Consider the following 18,194-nt stretch of genomic DNA (forward strand, 5'->3'; position numbering starts at 1 on the left):
AGTAGAATTATTATTAATAGCCGCAATCCCGCGCCTGAAATTCAAGACCTGCTCTGTGTTCTCTGTTAATAACCAGACTGTGAATGATGCGAGCGGCGTTATGTTGTCAGTGAGAAGCTGCAGCCGTGGGGAGGATTTTTGGTGTGCTGGTGTTCTGACAAATAATGCTACCTATCAGATTATGCTACCAACAAATCGTCAGAACACCGGCAGAACAACAACAATGTGCTACATGTTTCTTTTCCCCTCATTTTTTCCAATTGACGGAAATCCGTCGTAGCGACGGAAAACTTTCATCCCGAGTAATATTATGTAAATCATACTGCACCTCCACCAGTAATATATTTCTTATAATTTCTTTATGCTAACCCGAACTTATATTTTGACGGGTTGCCATGAGGAACTTGTTTCTGTAGGTCTATGTAAATTATATGAAGATAGTTTTACTCCAATGAAACTGTCAAATGCTCATGAAGTGAGGAGTCAGAGCACTTCTGGAGTTATGAAATGCATGTTGTTCATGTATTTATGTCCTCATGTAGTGATACGACGAGTAGTGAAATCAGCGCGAGCGTCGCACACTTTGTGTAGAAAACAAAACGCGTATGCGTCTGTGCCATTTACATACAGAGACATGCAGAACATGCTGGATTCATATTTAAATAGTATTGTTGCGGCTTAATATTTACAGATACTAGTCCATATTGCGACTCTATTTAAGTGTACTGACCTACTTTTGATTAATTCATCCGAACTTTGACAAATTCCGTGACATTCCGCGTCATACAGTAAATTCCATTTATATGACTGGATTCCGCGATTCCATCCGCGTTCTCCGCATCGCGGAAATCATAGATAATATTGAGGTGTTTTGCAACTTCAGTGTAACGTTAGTGGATTGGGATCTAATGCAACATAAGCAAGGTCTGCTGCTGCCTTACCTTTGAGAGACAACTGATGCGTGATCACTGAAGCAGCTCTAGTTAGCAACAAGCAGTTAGAAAGCGCTTTCGGAGTGAGAGTGAATTCCGCATTGATTGGTCAGACTCATGACTCCCAACAAATCAGATGAGCGGCAAAATGACCGATACGATAATCATAAAAATGCTTAATATCGGCGCCGATAATCGGTCGACCCCTAATATGTGGGGGCGTGTTAGAATGAGCCGTTTTAGGGGGGCGTGGCAGAGTCTTAACTTTGATGAATATCTTTTGGTTTTGAGACTTTAGTCTTTGCAACTTCAGGGATCTTATCTATGCACAATCAGCTTGTAACACTCCAAAGAGAAAGGAAAACTTGAAATCGCATCATATGACCCCTTTAATGTGTAGTGAAACTAGTCTATTGGAAGATGATCAACTCAGGGTGCCTACGTGTATTGACACTTACTGACCCTTTTTATGTGCTGTCCTGTTTTGAAATATCTACGACCCTGCTGTAACCTTGCTTATAGTCTTTCATTTCTTCTCCCACTGTTTTTTTTTCTAGCTGGTTCCACAACTTGTACGAATCCTGAAGAACCTAATCATGTCAGGCTACTCCCCTGAGCACGATGTGTCTGGCATCAGTGACCCTTTCCTGCAGGTAAAGACACATCATCTCCTGTCAGTGTTGCTCTATTTAAAAGTGCACTAAGTGACGTTGGCTGTCTGCTATTGAATGAGACACGCCCCCTTTTTCTAAAACCAGGGCTACAAAGAACTTTTAGTCCAGTAGTAGTTTTGCAATGGTAGCAAAATTGCACTCTTCCATGACAAACTCAAAATTGCTCTGCACTTTACTTAAGTGATTCATCTCACCATGCTCTCTCAACTTCCTGCTTCCCTTATATGGACTGATCTATGAACATGCTAAATCAGTGACCGGTAGAAAGTGCCTTTTTTTTTTTTGGCTAAACCCTTTTACCACACTTAGGATTGTCACAGAGACATTATTTTAGGACACCATTTTCAGTGATATGGGATTTTTCTGAGCGTCATTCCATAAAATGAAATCTCTTAGCATTTTTAATGTTGCAGTCGATGTGAATTAAATTCTGTAATGTACCTCATGTCATTTGTTTGGTCAGTTGCAAGAAATTGATTTTTAGAGTGGTCCTTAAGTTTGCAATTCATTTTTCCCATATGAGGTGATACCTGTTCATTTATAGCCTAAAGCAATCTGATGAGCTCCTCTGGGCCACACTGTGTCTCTTGGCATTTTTAAGGTGCGGATATTGAGGCTACTGAGAATTCTGGGAAAGGGTGATGATGATTCTAGTGAAGCTATGAATGACATTCTTGCACAGGTAAGCAGTATGATTATATCCACTTTATAACCACATAACTTTATCTTTCTACCTTCTAAAGATTTCCCATCAAATTATTTTTAATAGGTTGCAACAAATACAGAAACAAGTAAAAATGTAGGCAATGCTATCCTCTACGAAACTGTTCTTACAATTATGGACATAAAATCAGAGAGTGGACTAAGGGTGAGTTGCTTAGATTGGTGGTGCTGTGTGAGTGGTTTAAATAAATTTTATAACGTTCAAAGGTGTCTGCAGAAAGTGGTTAAAAATGCTGTTGTTTCTATTATTACAGGTTTTAGCAATTAACATTTTGGGACGTTTTCTTCTCAACAATGACAAAAACATCAGGTATGCCACTTTTGACCCAAGTGTGACATTCAGGCTTGGTTATAAAGTGACCAGAGAGAAAGCTGTTTAATGCTGTTGAGTGATGAAGACCTTGAGTGATCCATCGACTGAGTGTTACAAATGATGATCTCATAGTCTCTGACATCAGCTTTACTGTGGACTTGAAATAGCTTATTTCATGTGTTGCCCAGCCCACACTAGACTTGATTGTCAAAATGATAGGGCTTTGACATTAATACTCTCCCTGAATCAGATATGTGGCATTGACTTCTCTACTGAAGACTGTGCAGACAGACCACAATGCTGTGCAGAGACATCGAAGCACTATCGTGGACTGCTTGAAAGACCTTGATGTGTCCATTAAAAGGTAATTTATGTACAGGCTGTATGGCTTTTTATATCCATTATGGCACAAGAGGATGAGCCCCACTGATTACGCTTGTTCTTCCACAGGCGTGCAATGGAGCTGAGCTTTGCCCTGGTTAACGGCAACAACATCCGGGGCATGATGAAAGAGCTTCTGTATTTCCTGGACTCCTGTGACCCTGATTTCAAAGCGGACTGCGCGTCAGGGATCTTCCTGGCTGCAGAGAAGTAAGGCTGTTTATTGTTAAATCGTGCAAATCATGTTGCGCAGAACTCATGTGAGGGGAAACACCAACGACTTCCTTGCATGACAGTCATGTTGCACGTCCTTGCAGCCCTTTTGAAAGCCTGCAGTCTGTTAAGAGTTTTAAAAGGTGTAAAAGCCTAGTTAAGTGAATCCGATCAAATTCAGTAAGCAAGCCCTTGAAAAATAAAGAGCTGTTCAAGTAAGTTGTAGAGCAACTCATGGCTGTGTGATGATAAAATGAGTGATCCATCGGCAGAAGCTGATTCTGTTGACACTTTTATATCTGACAGCACTAAAAGGGATTTGATTAGGAGTGTTCAAAGAGATTTACTTGGTTTGATGGTTTTTGCCTTGGTGACTTGGTTTTATATTTTGCAAGCTTTAGACTGCTGGATTGCACATATATATCTAACACTTGTTTGTTGCAGGTATGCACCCTCCAAAAGATGGCACATAGACACCATTATGAGGGTTTTGACAACGGTAAATGTCTTGCTCTCATTGTTTCTTACTATAATCTGCTTTACTCCTACCATTAAACTAGATCACATTCATGATTATTTGAGTTTATCACTTGATGTAAATTTAAAGTACACTTTGGAATAGACAATGTTTAGTTACGGTTGCTGATTAACTCATGATATTGAGTGTAGAGTGTAAAGCATGATCCTATTATCTCCGACAGCATTTCTTAATCTTGGTCTTGGTGATGTGTGTTTTGAGTTCTGTATGTCATTTCATGCCGTTGTTCCACCAAAACTGTGTTGTTGTTTTTTTGGCCAGTGCTTGGCCAGGGATCTGCAGACATCTTTCAGTTTGCATTTCCACTAACTTGAGCCAAATGATGACATGGCCTGCCCACAATTAAACAAGTCTTGAGGACATTTTAACATCCACAATAATATAATTTCATATAGTTTTGCAGTAGTCTTTCCAGATTGAGTAGCAGTTATTTGTTGCTGACATTATCTTGTCCTCTGGCCTGAATTTAGGAGTGTTTTAAGAGTTGTTTAGGCCCAGAGCCAAGTTATTTGTGGTGGAAATTGACAAAATGGCTCTCTATTGATGGCAGAGTGGTTTAAAATGCCGTTCTGATGTACCTGTTTTGTATCTGCTTTTATAGGCAGGGAGTTATGTCCGGGATGACTCTGTGCCCAACCTCATTCAGCTCATTACAAATAGTGTAGAGATGCATGCCTACACTGTACAGAGACTCTACAAAGCCCTCCTGGATGACATCTCTCAGGTTAGAATCATCTTAACACTGCGTTTTCTTCACTGGACTTTAAACTTGTAAACCCGAAGTGCAAAACTTGTCATCTGTTAGTTTCATAAAAGAAATGAACTGTAAATTCTCATGTTTTTCCAAAACCATGTGACAGATTTAGTTTCCTTCAAATGCAATGTTCATGCTGCTCTTTTCCATTCACTGTATGAAAGTAAATGGTGACAGATACTGAGCTCCAATATATATAATGACATGGAACTGTTGAAAAATGTTCATGCAACTTGTGTGTCTACATTCCAAGTATTCTGAACTCATAAAATAGCTTTGTGTGAGCAACAGAGTGAAATGTATACCATATTTGGACCCTGAATACGTCATACCCCATTCAAGGATTGTTTGGAATGACATTTGGATGACTAAATGTCAACAGAATTATGTCTGTGTGAACTAAGCCAAACTTTTCCTATAGCAACCTCTAGTACAGGTGGCATCCTGGTGCATAGGAGAGTATGGAGACCTGTTGGTCTCAGGCCAGTGTGAGGAGGAGGAACCCATTCAGGTAGATGCCCTTTCAAACCACACATACACATTTATTTTGAAGGCAGAACAATTGCATCCGATTTCATGTCACAGGTTAGTGAAGATGAGGTCCTGGATGTTTTAGAAGGTCTTCTCGTTTCTAACTTGTCCGCCCCTGTAACGAGAGGTTATTCCCTGACTGCTATCATGAAGCTGTCCACCCGTTTCAGCAGCGTGAAGTAAGCATACCTGGTCTCAGTCACTTTTGATACAAGCATGAGGATGTATTTTCTTGAAATGTTGTGTCCCCAAATATGAGGCCCTGATCTTCCATTTGTTTCCATTTGCTTTGCAGTCGAATTAAAAAAGTGGTGTCGATATACGGCAGCAGCATAGATGTGGAGCTGCAACAGAGAGCTGTGGAATATAATGCACTTTTCAAAAAATATGATCACATGAGGTAAGAGCTACTTACTATTCCAGACTCATGTTTTTCGCACTTAATTTTAACGTTTAATGCCCCCCCCCCCAGCTTAAGTTTGTTTGTCCTCACTTTCTTTCTTCCTCTTTCCCATGAAGACCTGCATTACTAGAGCGAATGCCTATTATGGAGAAAACGGCCACTAACGGCCCAGCAGAGATTGTCCAGACCAATGGAGAAACCGATTCAACCATACTGGACACAAAACATCTGCCCAGCATCATTCAACCAGCCAGTCAGGTGGGTTTGTCAATCCAATCCAGTGCACATTTTAGGCATCTCAATAATCTGACAATGTATTCAGCCTCTAAATGTGTGTATTTTCCTCATACTCATTATGCAAAAAACAGGATGTCAAAAATCCAGTGTACATGACACATCATTACTTTGCTAGAAGTGCACTGTGTTAAAAGAATTGCACATAGCGATTGTTCAGCTGATGTAACGTCTCCACCCCCCCTTTAAAAAAAAAAATAAATTCCAGTAGACAGAAACTCCCTTAAACAGTTTTGAAAGTTACATAAGTCTGTCCCTCACAGCCGCATTTCATCCACATTAAATTCAGTATGGCATCTAACCTGACTAAAAAAATGGCAGAGTACTATGAGTGGGGCAGCTCAAACGCAAGTATTTTAGGCATCCAGAAAACTATTCCTCAAGGTTGAATTGTGCTGCTTGAACAATGGCTGAGTAAATAATTTTCGTGTTGATTAGCATTACGGATGCACCGATACCACTTTTTCCAGTACTCGCCCGATAATGATACTTTTATTTTTGGTACTTGCCGATACCGAGTACCGATACCGATATTTTTATTGCATTTGTAAAAAAAATTTAATATTGGGTACAGAAACCAAAAGAGTATGTATAATGTTAGTTGGTTAACTTCATTTATCAAATAGATACAGTCAAACCAAAGTTTATTCAGACACCTTCAACATTTCTCACATTATCACAGTTTATTCGCTATAGTTTAGAAAATGGTAATAAAATATTCGGAGCTAAACTGTGTCAGAACAAATTCAGCTTGATAATGTTAGAGGGTTTGTCAATCCAATCCAGTGCACATTTTAGGCATCTCAATAATCTGACAATGTATTCAGCCTCTAAATGTGTGTATTTTCCTCATACTCATTATGCAAAAAACAGGATGTCAAAAATCCAGTGTACATGACACATCATTACTTTGCTAGAAGTGCACTGTGTTAAAAGAATTGCACATAGCGATTGTTCAGCTGATGTAACGTCTCCACCCCCCCTTTAAAAAAATAAAATAAATTCCAGTAGACAGAAACTCCCTTAAACAGTTTTGAAAGTTACATAAGTCTGTCCCTCACAGCCGCATTTCATCCACATTAAATTCAGTATGGCATCTAACCTGACTTAAAAAAATGGCAGAGTACTATGAGTGGGGCAGCTCAAACGCAAGTATTTTAGGCATCCAGAAAACTATTCCTCAAGGTTGAATTGTGCTGCTTGAACAATGGCTGAGTAAATAATTTTCGTGTTGATTAGCATTACGGATGCACCGATACCACTTTTTCCAGTACTCGCCCGATAATGATACTTTTATTTTTGGTACTTGCCGATACCGAGTACCGATACCGATATTTTTATTGCATTTGTAAAAATTTTTTAATATTGGGTACAGAAACCGAAAGAGTATGTATAATGTTAGTTGGTTAACTTCATTTATCAAATAGATACAGTCAAACCAAAGTTTATTCAGACACCTTCAACATTTCTCACATTATCACAGTTTATTCGCTATAGTTTAGAAAATGGTAATAAAATATTCGGAGCTAAACTGTGTCAGAACAAATTCAGCTTGATAATGTTAGATAACTTTGATAGAAAGATATGTAATAGATTACAATCAATCAAAAATTATTCAGACAGCTGTTAGTATGACAGTATTTACACAACTATGAATACTTAGTCTGGCAACCTTTAGCCTTAATGACAGCATATAGTCTCCTGGGCATGCTGTCACCCAGCTTCTTGCAAACCTGAACTTCAGTTTTTTTTCCCAGACTCAGTCCGAGTAATTTTTGGTCCCAAAGTTATATCAGTTTTACTGGTAGTCCACTGTATGAAGAATTTTTGGGTATGATTTGTCACAGTTTAATTTATTTTGCTATCCTAACCTACATAAATGAATGTCCTGCACCCACTAGTAAAAAAATATAAAAAATTATATCTGGTCTCTGAATAATTTTTGGTGTGACTGTATATCCTTCGGTTATTTTCACACTTACTACGTTTTTTCATCTGAAACGTGCTGCGATTTATATTCCAAAGCCACTCATATAATGCAGAAACACTCAAGCAAGCGCAAAACGTGCAAAGCGTGCACGTATTTGTACTGATGCAGAATAGGACAGCCTAGCGCATTTCACACAGCCTGCTAGATTCACTTTCGCCAGAAAGTCGTGTATGCCTAAAATCAATGATGATTTTCAATGATGTTTATAGTGAATGCCCCTTTAAATTGTCTTATATTTACGATTTAGTTTTAATCCAAATGATGCGTGTGCTAAGTGAGTGAACATCAAAGATCACACAACAGGTGTGTGCTCTCTCTCTCTCTCTCTCTCTCTCCCCCTGTCCCTCCCTACCGTTAAGTAACTTGTGCATTGTTTTACTTCTTTTTGATATCTCGACAGAACTACAAACTTTCCAGTGATGTCTGTGAGAAGGATATTCACTCGACAAGCTCGCGCATCTGCGCCGCTGTGGGCTCAATCCACTCAGCGTGCTTTGTTTATCAGCTCATGCACATCAGCTATACAGGCGTTAATACTGAATGTTTAACGTTATATTCATTGCATACATATACTTCGTTGTAGACATCCTTAACTCCATTCTGCTGTCTGTTGTCTGTGTTTCTTTGTCTGAATATGGCACTTAACACATGCTGTGTGGTATCGGCGTTTGGTATCGGGGCATTTTAACGAGTACGAGTACAGGAGCTCAGTATCGGCCCGATACCAGTATCGGTGCATCCCTAATTAGCATGTTATGGGTCAAAGAAATCCGGTCAAAAGGCTGTCAATATGGTGAATGTAGTGTGTCTGGGAATGCATTTATACTGCATACCTAAAGAGCATACCTCATCTACAGTTGAATTATGTACTTTTTTTTATTCTACAGTTTGGCTGTTCGAAATGGCAGTTTAGTTCATTGAGCGCTCTACTAATGATCTGATAAGTTGAATCAAGTGTACTAGATAAGGGAGACGTCCAAAATGCATGGCGTAGTAGTATTGGATTGTTTAGGAATTGATTGAGAACCTCTGCTAGAGTAATGAAAAAATATCTCTGGTATGGTTGAGCAGATAAAGAGGGATATTTAGCTGTGGTGAAATATTTACTGTATGCTAATGTTCTGTGTTTCCTGTTTTACAGGTAAATGATTTATTAGACCTACTCGGAGGTAATGATGTGGTACCTGTTATCCAAACAGCTGTTCCCACAAAGCCTGCGTCAGCTGGAGGAGAACTACTGGATCTGCTGGGAGACCTTTCTCTGACAGGTCAGCCTGCTGCACACTTCTGCTGCTCTGTAGCAAATTCACATCCTGCCATTCCTGTGTCTCCATGTTTGGGACACTGACTGATTTTACAGTAGCTAAGTTCACTTGCACTTAACCCATTTATAATAGGATTGATTGCTCAATCAGATTGAAAAGCCGTCATGTAAACACCTCAATCGTTCTGACTGAGCTCGATCTGAATGAAATTTTGATCGGATGAGAGCTGAAAGCTGAAATAATCTGATAAACAGGAAAAAATGAAGCATGTAAATGCTTTAATCAGACTATTTTCTCAGTCAGATTCAAAAATACCTTACGTACTTGCACTGTGCCATGATGCTTTTTTTTTATTTTATTTTTTTACATGTTTTGTGTCATACGAATGCTTCAGTTCTGTTCGGAATACATGTAATGCACATGCAAACAAACATGTGAATCAGATTGCAATGTTTATGGTTCATATTAACACAATTTTCAGAATCTAAAATCAGATTGGATTCATTCAAATCAGTGCAAGTAAACATATCTACTGTTGTTTAAGTAGATTTCCCAAAAATGAAAATACTGTTATTTACTCATCCTCATTTCAATCCAAACATTTGAACATTCAATCTGTATTTGAATGACGTCCTTTTGTCCTTTTGGGTGAAGCCCTGCTCATACCATTGTACCTTCTCACTCCTTAGGTGGTCCGACTCCCACCCCTGCTCCCTCTGTGACCTTGTCCCAGCCCCCTTTCCTTTTGGACGGTCTCGCCTCGCAGCCCCTCTTCAATGACATTGCAGCGGGTGAGCTTGCATTAAATTTCATCATAGTGGTTAATGCAAAATAGGACAGTGCAATTATCATATCTGTTTCTGTCTTGCAGGCATTCCGCCAATGACGGCGTACAACAAAAATGGTATAAAAATCGAGTTCACATTTGAGAGGGCCAACCCCAATCCCAATATTGCAGTTATCACCATCCATGCCACCAACTCCACCGAGGCTGACATGACAGAATTTGTGTTCCAGGCTGCAGTACCAAAGGTTTGTTCTTTTCCCTCTAGTAGTTTTTGTTACTGAGAACCCTAGTTGGTTAACCTTAGTGGTTAAACGGATCGTAGTTGATCCGTGATCCATACGGTCCAAGCCCCACGGTTCGGCACGCATGTGATCCGCGGATTAATTGCAAAATTTAACCATAATAGAGTATAAGTTTATAATTTGTTCGTATTTACACAAGCAAGCGAATTTTAAACAATTCCAGAGAGAAAAGGCAAAAGGGAACTCGATTCGTTACTCGCGGGTTTTAAAACGGCGCGCGAACACTAAACTGAATCCTCTTCTGAATTCTCTGAACAGACACAAATTATGACAAAATACTCATCTCGACAATCATTCAGGTAAACGCAGTCAGTTATGTCTCAAGTGAATGAAAACAGCTGAGAAAGAAATCGGATGTGAAGTGTATCATTATATCGGATCCGTGTATCAGGTCTTAAAGGGACAGCGGCCTATAAATACTGCTGCTGTCATTAATGATCATCAAACAAAACTAAATTAAAATAAAATCTATTTAATTTATACAGTGTTATTTTCCCTAATTGTTACATTTCTGTATTTGAATACTACCAACCTTATTTTATTTGTAACATATTCTATTGTATTTATCTATGTGTCACGCGGTCGTGGTTGTAGGAAAGGCACACGAAGAAGGAGTAGAAGTAAAGCAGGGCACGACGCTTTTCTTTTTAGGAGCACTTGTGCTCCTAACTTAAAAGATTTAGGAGCACATTCAAAATTTTAGGAGCACCTTCTAATCAATCATCCAAAATTTTATCAAAAAGTAGCCTTCCCATTACGAGGTAATATTTGACTCCTCTAACTTTATTAAAATTGTCATCTTTTGTCAAATTCTTAAAATGTGTAAAAATTGTAATTAGACAATTACACCCTGTAATACATTTAGTATATTGATTTTACCAGTATTGGCACAATAGTCTTTTTAATTGCTTTATTTGAACACATTATTGTATAAGAGAAATCCAATATTGAACAACCTATAATTCATATGTAATGGTATTTTAGTACATTAACCAGTTTTATTATACATGTATATTAGAGATGTGCATCTCACGACTCAGGCTGAAACGATACGCATCTCGATGCATAGCCTACGATACATTAAAGATACATATGAAGCAGCTACCGATGCGATACGATTCACCCATGTTACGATGCAGTGCGATCCGATTTTGATTCGATTCAAAACAATGCGATTCGATGCAATGGAGAAAATATGATCACTTTTAAAGCCTCGAGGCCTGTTTCATAAGGCTTATTTCAGTTAGTCTGACTCATTGTCAAATGATTTGGTTCCATAAAACAAATTTAACATGGGCCTAGATCAAGCTTAGTCACTGTGGCAACTTATGCTGGGAAACTGACCTGGTCTAAAGCAGGCTAACTGTCAGACTAAGCGGAGTTCCTCTAACACTGACCAATAGACCAATTATCGGTTTGTAAACATTCAGGATGCGCGCGCATCATGGTTGCAGAAAACCCGGGAGAGATAGCCTTTAGAGAGAGAATTTCACGGATATGGTACAAAATAGTTAGGTTTAAAAAGATTATAAATTATATTGATTAGATGTCATTTTCAAAATGTTCTACGCATATTACAAGAGCTTGTCACCCAGCGATAAGCACTGTTATTCAACGAAATTGACGTTAGAGAGTGGGATAGTCTTACAGATCCGAAACAGGGGGGACGTTTTTTGTGGGCGGAGCCTATCTGGAGGCAGAAAATTAGGGTTTTCAAGTGGCAGTCTATGGAGCCATGGAATAAAAGAATAAAAAAAGGTCAATTTGATTTTATATTTCAAAATTATGACTTTATTCTCGCAATTCCGAGATTATATCTCACAATTCTAATAAGGAAAAACAACTCGTCATTCTCTCTTTTCCTCTCAGCTCTTCTGGCTTTTTTCCCCTCAGATTTGACAAACTCACTATTTTTGAGTTAAGTCGAGTTATAAAGTCCAAATTAGGAGATATAAACTTGCATTTGCGGAATTGTGAGATAAAGTAAATAAATATTAATAGTAAGGTTTAAATTATTTCTAATAGTAAGGTTTAAATAATATTTCATGCTGTAACTGTAGGGCTAATACAATACGCCCCCTATGAACAGCATATGTGAATATTATGTAGACCTATTGTTTAAATCAAATTTATGCTTTAAAAGTAATCATAGCAGTTTTCATCCATAGTATGTCCATTTAAACGTCTGCGTTTAGCTTCAAATGACGATAGTATTCTATAAAAATTACTTGCATTCTGATCTTGACATCAAAAGGCACAAAAATATTTGGATTTTACCCATTTACCTTATTTTTACTGTGACGTCTACTCTAAATTGGTCTATAGGAACCCAATGATACTAATCGCTCACATACTATTATTTGACTTTTTTTTTCTTTTTTACAGTTTCTAGCCATGCATCCTTTCTCTCTGGTTTTATGACAGCTGTACCTTTTATAGTTCAGATAGCTGAACATTACAATCTAAAATTGCTCTTTAAAGCATTAAAGTAACTAAATTAAAAGTTAAAATCACTGAATTAAAAATGAAAATAAATAAAGAAAATGACTATTTTAACTGCTATAAGAAACACACATTAACTCATTTGAGCTTAGTAATTAGTACTGAACTAGCTTACATTTGATTTACCTATTACAATAGTCTCTCTGTAGTTACTGCTATCATAAAAATACACTTATATGAAAGTTTAAAATTCTACAAAAGACACATTTAATGTCCAACAACAAATATTTTAGCAAAATGTATATTTTACTCAGAATTATTGCGCTCCTATTCGATTGCGCTCTGTCTGTTTAGCGTGCATGCTCGCAGCAGCGCTCGTTGCTCTCGCGTGCCTCGCCCACTCCTGACAGCAAAATGAATATGTTTGCGTGACTTTGTGACATGTCAGTTATGCACTGAGGAAAACACAACGTCTCAAATGCATTAAACAGTACAGATATATTCGCCGTTTGCGATGGTGGATCGATTTGATCCATGATCGACATTAAGGGCTGCTTAAGAATAAGCCTGCACAAATTAGTGAGATTGTGTGAACTTAATTAGTCATTTATGGAACCGCTTTAGCCCCGATTGATTTGTTAGGTTATTTCAAGTCAGGTTTTGGACTTTAATCCCAGTTTTTCCTCGGGTCTCCGTAGTGTTGTGGTGATGCGTCACAATCACGCAGCAGCAGTGATGAGAGAACGCGCTTGAGAAACAGTTTAGAGAGGAGAAATCAATCTACATATAAAATATTGGTCACAGATTATTGGTCACTTTCTAAACCGTAAAAGTATAGCGCATCCACTAGTAATTATATATTAATAAATCGTTTTTTACCGATGCAAATATGTTAGAAACGATGCATCGCGATATAAATGCCGACTTGTAGCCGATGCACACTTTTTAAACCGATGCATCGCATCTTTAACTTTTAATGCCGATGCACTGAGTGAATCAGGGAATCTTCCCATCCCTAATGTATATATTGAATAAAACATGTCTTGAGTATTTTAAACTTGCAGTTGAATGTGTGCCACAGCCTGTTTAATTAAGACACAGAATCTGAGATATAATTTATTTTGAGATTTGTATGGGTTTGTTCTGTATGGACATACAGTATTATTGTATTTGTGCAGGTCTTGAAAAGTCTTTGTCGTGATTAAAAAAAAAAATCAGGTTAATGAATTTGTGTGATGCATACACAATCAGAATATGAACAAATTCCTATAAATTTTGGAATATTCATGTGCATGCAAACATGATTTTTGTATCATTTCTGCTCATGTCAAATGCTTAATCATTTGTTTGTGTTTTTAGACATTCCAGCTGCAGCTCCTGTCCCCCAGCAGTAATGTAGTCCCAGCACTCAACCAGGGAAGTGTCACGCAGGTCATCAGGGTTCTCAACCCACAGAAGGTAAGATGTTACTGTGAGGCCACACTCTGCTTGCTGTTGCAGTAGATCTTCAGAGATCAGTCCATTGATCCTGAAACATGTTCAGAAGTCTGATTTGGATGAAATCGGAGCAAGAACAGTGGTTTTCAGCATCAGAGGAAGCTCGCTGGTCCCTGCCAAGAGCATGAGAGCTTTTCCCAGTGCCTGAACTTGTTGGCAAAGCTCCCTCTGATTGTCCAACAACGTCAATGAAGTTTACTACAGAAAATCAACTGAAAAGTCAGCTAGTGAGATGCTAGCCTTTAGAGTTTGAAATCAAATGCGTGAAGACAATCAGAAGCTTATTAGGCTGGTTTTGCTCTGAAGTTGAAGCTTGTCACGTGGCTGCACGATTAATCGAAACAAAACCGGAATTACATTATGGCTTAGTGCAAATAGTTGCAAATGCTTGATTTAAATATATGTATATATGTGTATAATAATAAGAATAGAAGAATAATTATTATAATATAATACTTTAAATGTTTAATATTTATAATAATAATAATAATAATGATTATTATTATATGGACGTATACATATACATTTTTTGGCAAATTGTGCAGCCCTACAAACACGCACAGCAAACCATTCACATTTTTAATTGTAATTTTTATCAGAAAAATCTCATGAGGTTTTCCACCCCAAGTTGCACAGCTCTAGTTCGTCACCAGTAATGCTTGCATTTACAGCAATTAAGGACTCAATTTTATGGATAAACATCATAATGTCATAGAATTTTTAATAATTGCAAATTTTGCCTTTAGCCTGTGCCTGACTTCCTCTTTTATTACAGCAACAGTTGCGAATGCGGGTCAAGCTGACATACACTCACAAAGGCTCTCCTGTACAAGACCTGGCCGAGGTCAACAATTTCCCCCCTCAGTCCTGGCAGTGATTTGCTACCCTTCTCAATCTTAAAGACCCCCAGCAAGGGAACTATGGGAAAGATGTCCCCTCCCCATTCCCAAATGATCCCCCGTGACGACATCACAGATCGCTGCCCTGGGGTTGCATGGGAAGCAGTGGAATCTTCCTGACACAGTCAAGAGTTGATGGTATGAAGACATGATGATGATGAAGACAATTACAGCGACAATGATGAAGAAAAATCACAAATATCTCAATACATATCTTTTCATTCGTTTCTTTGCCCACCTGTCTTTCTCTCTGCTTCGGGGGTTAGTGCAAAATGTCCATGCTCACACTTGCACTTAGCGCGCTGTGCACTCTCACTTAATCTGTCACTATAGTGCACTCTGACTCACCCTGCCGCCCAGGGCCCATACATGGGAAAACATTACTTGTGGCCACTATACAAAGGAGCTGCTTGTTTGATTTGTCTGTTTTGTGTGAATTTTATTTTTTTTTTCTTTTTCTTTCATGTTTTTAATCTTGCTAATGGGTTTGGTGTATTTTAAGAAAGAAAAACAAAAAAAGACATACTAAATGAATTGCAAAATTCTGAACATTGGCACCTTAACCATTTCAGAATCAAGAGGAAAATGGGTTGTGATGGCGCCTTAAATCATCGTTGTACATGGCATTTCTTAATTTTCGTGTAAGGTTGATCTAATGTCCTGTAATAAAGTATACCAGGTGAATGCTCCGGATTCAAGCTATGTTGTGGCCACACCGTATTTCACATGAAACCGTTTGGCTCATTGTCTGTCAGCAGTAATGTACACACTATCAGATCTGTCAAGAAGCGCTTGACTTGCATCAAATTAATCATCATGAATACGCAAGTTCATACAGCTCATACCTTGATTCTTGATTTCTTATTCCTAAGCAGCGTCTAAATGTCATTGACAATGAAACTGGAGGTGACTGAGAGAGAGGCTGTTGCTTGTTACGGTTTGCGCAGTTTACACCACCCAATAGTTTTGCGTCGTCAAAGCTGGACACTTTTCCCCAAAGCCCTTAATTTGGCATATAGTTGTTTTGTTTGCCTCTACTTATCACAGATGGTGTGTTCTTGTATTGTTTTTTTTAAATCTTAAAATACGTTTATATAGATTGAAAATAGCCTATACTAAAGAAGTTTGATTTTTAGCGCAATCCTTAAGAATTGAAATCTACTAAAAATGTAAAGTAGTTAAAGAACGTGATCTTAAAATTCAAATCGATTTCTCACTAAATTAGCACAACTAGAGGCCCGGCAATGTATAATGGGATTATGGTCAGCATAGATGCTGTAAATATAGACTATGAATATAAGGCCTTCATGAATGTAGTTATATGCACTGAATGGACTGTTTTGCTTTTGTTTGACTTTCTGCAGTGATTTGGAGTACAGAAATATTGCCTGATTTAAAGCAATGTGCCTTCGTCATAACTAGTTGAAAAGAAAACCCTCATATGAGTGGTTATCATTACAGGAAGAGCAAGAACATGATGTCTGAAGAGTAGAGGACTTTTTTGTTTTGCTGTCATTTCACTCGAGTTCTCGTTCAGAGGGCGTCTTAAGTGCGTACCGGCGGTGTGTGTTGGTGTCTCTTCTTGCCGCTTCCAAAGGCAGTTCACAACATTAACCTGAATATACCTCACATTGTCTTCTTGTTTTGTCTTTGTCGACTCGGGAGAGTACTGTGACCGTTTCATCAAGTCATCGAAATGCTCTCTGCGTCCGTACCCTCGTGTCTTCTCTCGCTGCTCTTTGTTTTCTTCATCACTTTGCGTAATTGCATTCGCTATGCCACACCGAAGTCTGGTGACCAAATCAAGAGATGTTCTTTGGGCTTGGGAAATATTTTTAGCAATGTTCTGTATATGGAGAGGGAAAAAAAAAGACTTCTCATTCTATTAGCCTCTTTGTGTTTTGTTGCGATTCTTTAGATTACTTGGCTTTTTCTGTACATACTGAGGGCTTTTAAGATGCATCAGTTGTTTCTTTTCATCCCTTTTTAAGATCCCATTTTCTAAGACTTGCTTCCAGTACTGCACACAGTGTATAATGTTTGAAGCTGTCCCTCAGAAAGTAGTCTAATTTAACAACTTACCTGTTTGATTGTTTATTGGAAAGAAAATGTACTATGTGCTGCCTGTATATTGTATATAATTGTAAAACGCATCGAAAAGATCAAATCAAATAAAAACCCCATTTGAAGACCTATGACGTTCAGTTAGGGGTGTAATAATGTGCACATGATCTTGAGTTTGCGTTGTTTTAACTAGATGTGCGGTGGATCGCAGTCATGTACTACTGAAAGAATCAAATGCTGCATATGGATGTAATTTCTCCTGGGTATACCCAGTTATACATAATAATGCAATTTAAAGGGATCGTTTACCCAACAAAAAATAGTCATTTAAAGGGCTAGTTCACCCAAAAATTAGACCGTGTTTTACTCACCCTCGAAGCATCCTAGGTGTATATGACTTTCTTCTTTCAGACGAATCCAGTCAGAGTTATATTAAAAATTGTCCTGCTATTTCAAGTTCTATCATTGCAGTCAGTGGGTGTTGCAGTTGAAAAGTTCACAAGTTGTCAAATAAAGCGCGCACATTCATAATAAAGGCATTCATAATGAATAAAGGCCTCTTGTAGTGAATCCATGCGTTTTTGTAAGAAAAATATCCATATTTCAAACGTAAGCACTTTTTCTCACTTCCGTTATCTGTCATACGCGGAAGGCGTTCCGGCGGATGACGTAAGACGTTGGCGTTGCGTGATTAGTGACGAACGCCGGTCATGAATCAGAAATACAAACCGAGGATTTGCAAAGAAAAATGCCGGAGGATTTCTCGATATAAACCAAGAGGAGACTGGTCTTCCTTTGCTAAAGTAAGGAAACTTTGCTTCCGTTGCTCCTATAAACAAACTCGCGAGACTAGCATATCTCAGGCGTGGGCTGCGCATACGTGCTGCGTCATCCGCCGGAACGCCTTCCGCGTATGACAGATAACGGAAGTGAGATGCCCGTCTGTCTCTCTCTCTGCTTCGGGGTTAATGCGAAATGTCCATGCTCACACTTGCACTTAGCGCTGTGCACTCTCACTTAATCTGTCACTATAGTGCACTCTGACTCACCCTGCCGCCCAGGGCCCATACATGGGAAAACATTACTTGTGGCCACTATACAAAGGAGCTGCTTGTTTGATTTGTCTGTTTTGTGTGAATTTTATTTTTTTTTTCTTTTTCTTTCATGTTTTTAATCTTGCTAATGGGTTTGG

General features: G+C 38.5%; 1 protein-coding gene across 1 annotated transcript in view; it reads left to right on the top strand.

Annotated features, from left to right (window-relative positions):
- The window catches only part of LOC107552959 (AP-1 complex subunit gamma-1-like), a 26,531-nt gene extending 9,472 nt beyond the window's left edge, over nt 1-17,059 (top strand). The window contains exons 4-20 of the mRNA XM_016235021.1: nt 1,490-1,585; nt 2,208-2,288; nt 2,376-2,474; nt 2,584-2,639; nt 2,893-3,006; nt 3,093-3,233; nt 3,681-3,735; nt 4,376-4,498; nt 4,950-5,039; nt 5,114-5,238; nt 5,355-5,459; nt 5,579-5,720; nt 8,888-9,014; nt 9,701-9,802; nt 9,883-10,043; nt 13,902-14,000; nt 14,815-17,059. Of these exons, the coding sequence (XP_016090507.1) occupies nt 1,490-1,585; nt 2,208-2,288; nt 2,376-2,474; nt 2,584-2,639; nt 2,893-3,006; nt 3,093-3,233; nt 3,681-3,735; nt 4,376-4,498; nt 4,950-5,039; nt 5,114-5,238; nt 5,355-5,459; nt 5,579-5,720; nt 8,888-9,014; nt 9,701-9,802; nt 9,883-10,043; nt 13,902-14,000; nt 14,815-14,916 (1,818 nt within the window). The 3' untranslated portion in view covers nt 14,917-17,059. The remainder of the gene's footprint in view (nt 1-1,489; nt 1,586-2,207; nt 2,289-2,375; nt 2,475-2,583; nt 2,640-2,892; nt 3,007-3,092; nt 3,234-3,680; nt 3,736-4,375; nt 4,499-4,949; nt 5,040-5,113; nt 5,239-5,354; nt 5,460-5,578; nt 5,721-8,887; nt 9,015-9,700; nt 9,803-9,882; nt 10,044-13,901; nt 14,001-14,814) is intronic.
- Nucleotides 17,060-18,194: the final 1,135 nt, after the last annotated feature.

Source organism: Sinocyclocheilus grahami, unplaced genomic scaffold (genome assembly GCF_001515645.1).
Source record: "Sinocyclocheilus grahami isolate Dianchi unplaced genomic scaffold, SAMN03320097.WGS_v1.1 scaffold462.1, whole genome shotgun sequence".
Lineage (NCBI taxonomy): Eukaryota > Metazoa > Chordata > Actinopteri > Cypriniformes > Cyprinidae > Sinocyclocheilus > Sinocyclocheilus grahami.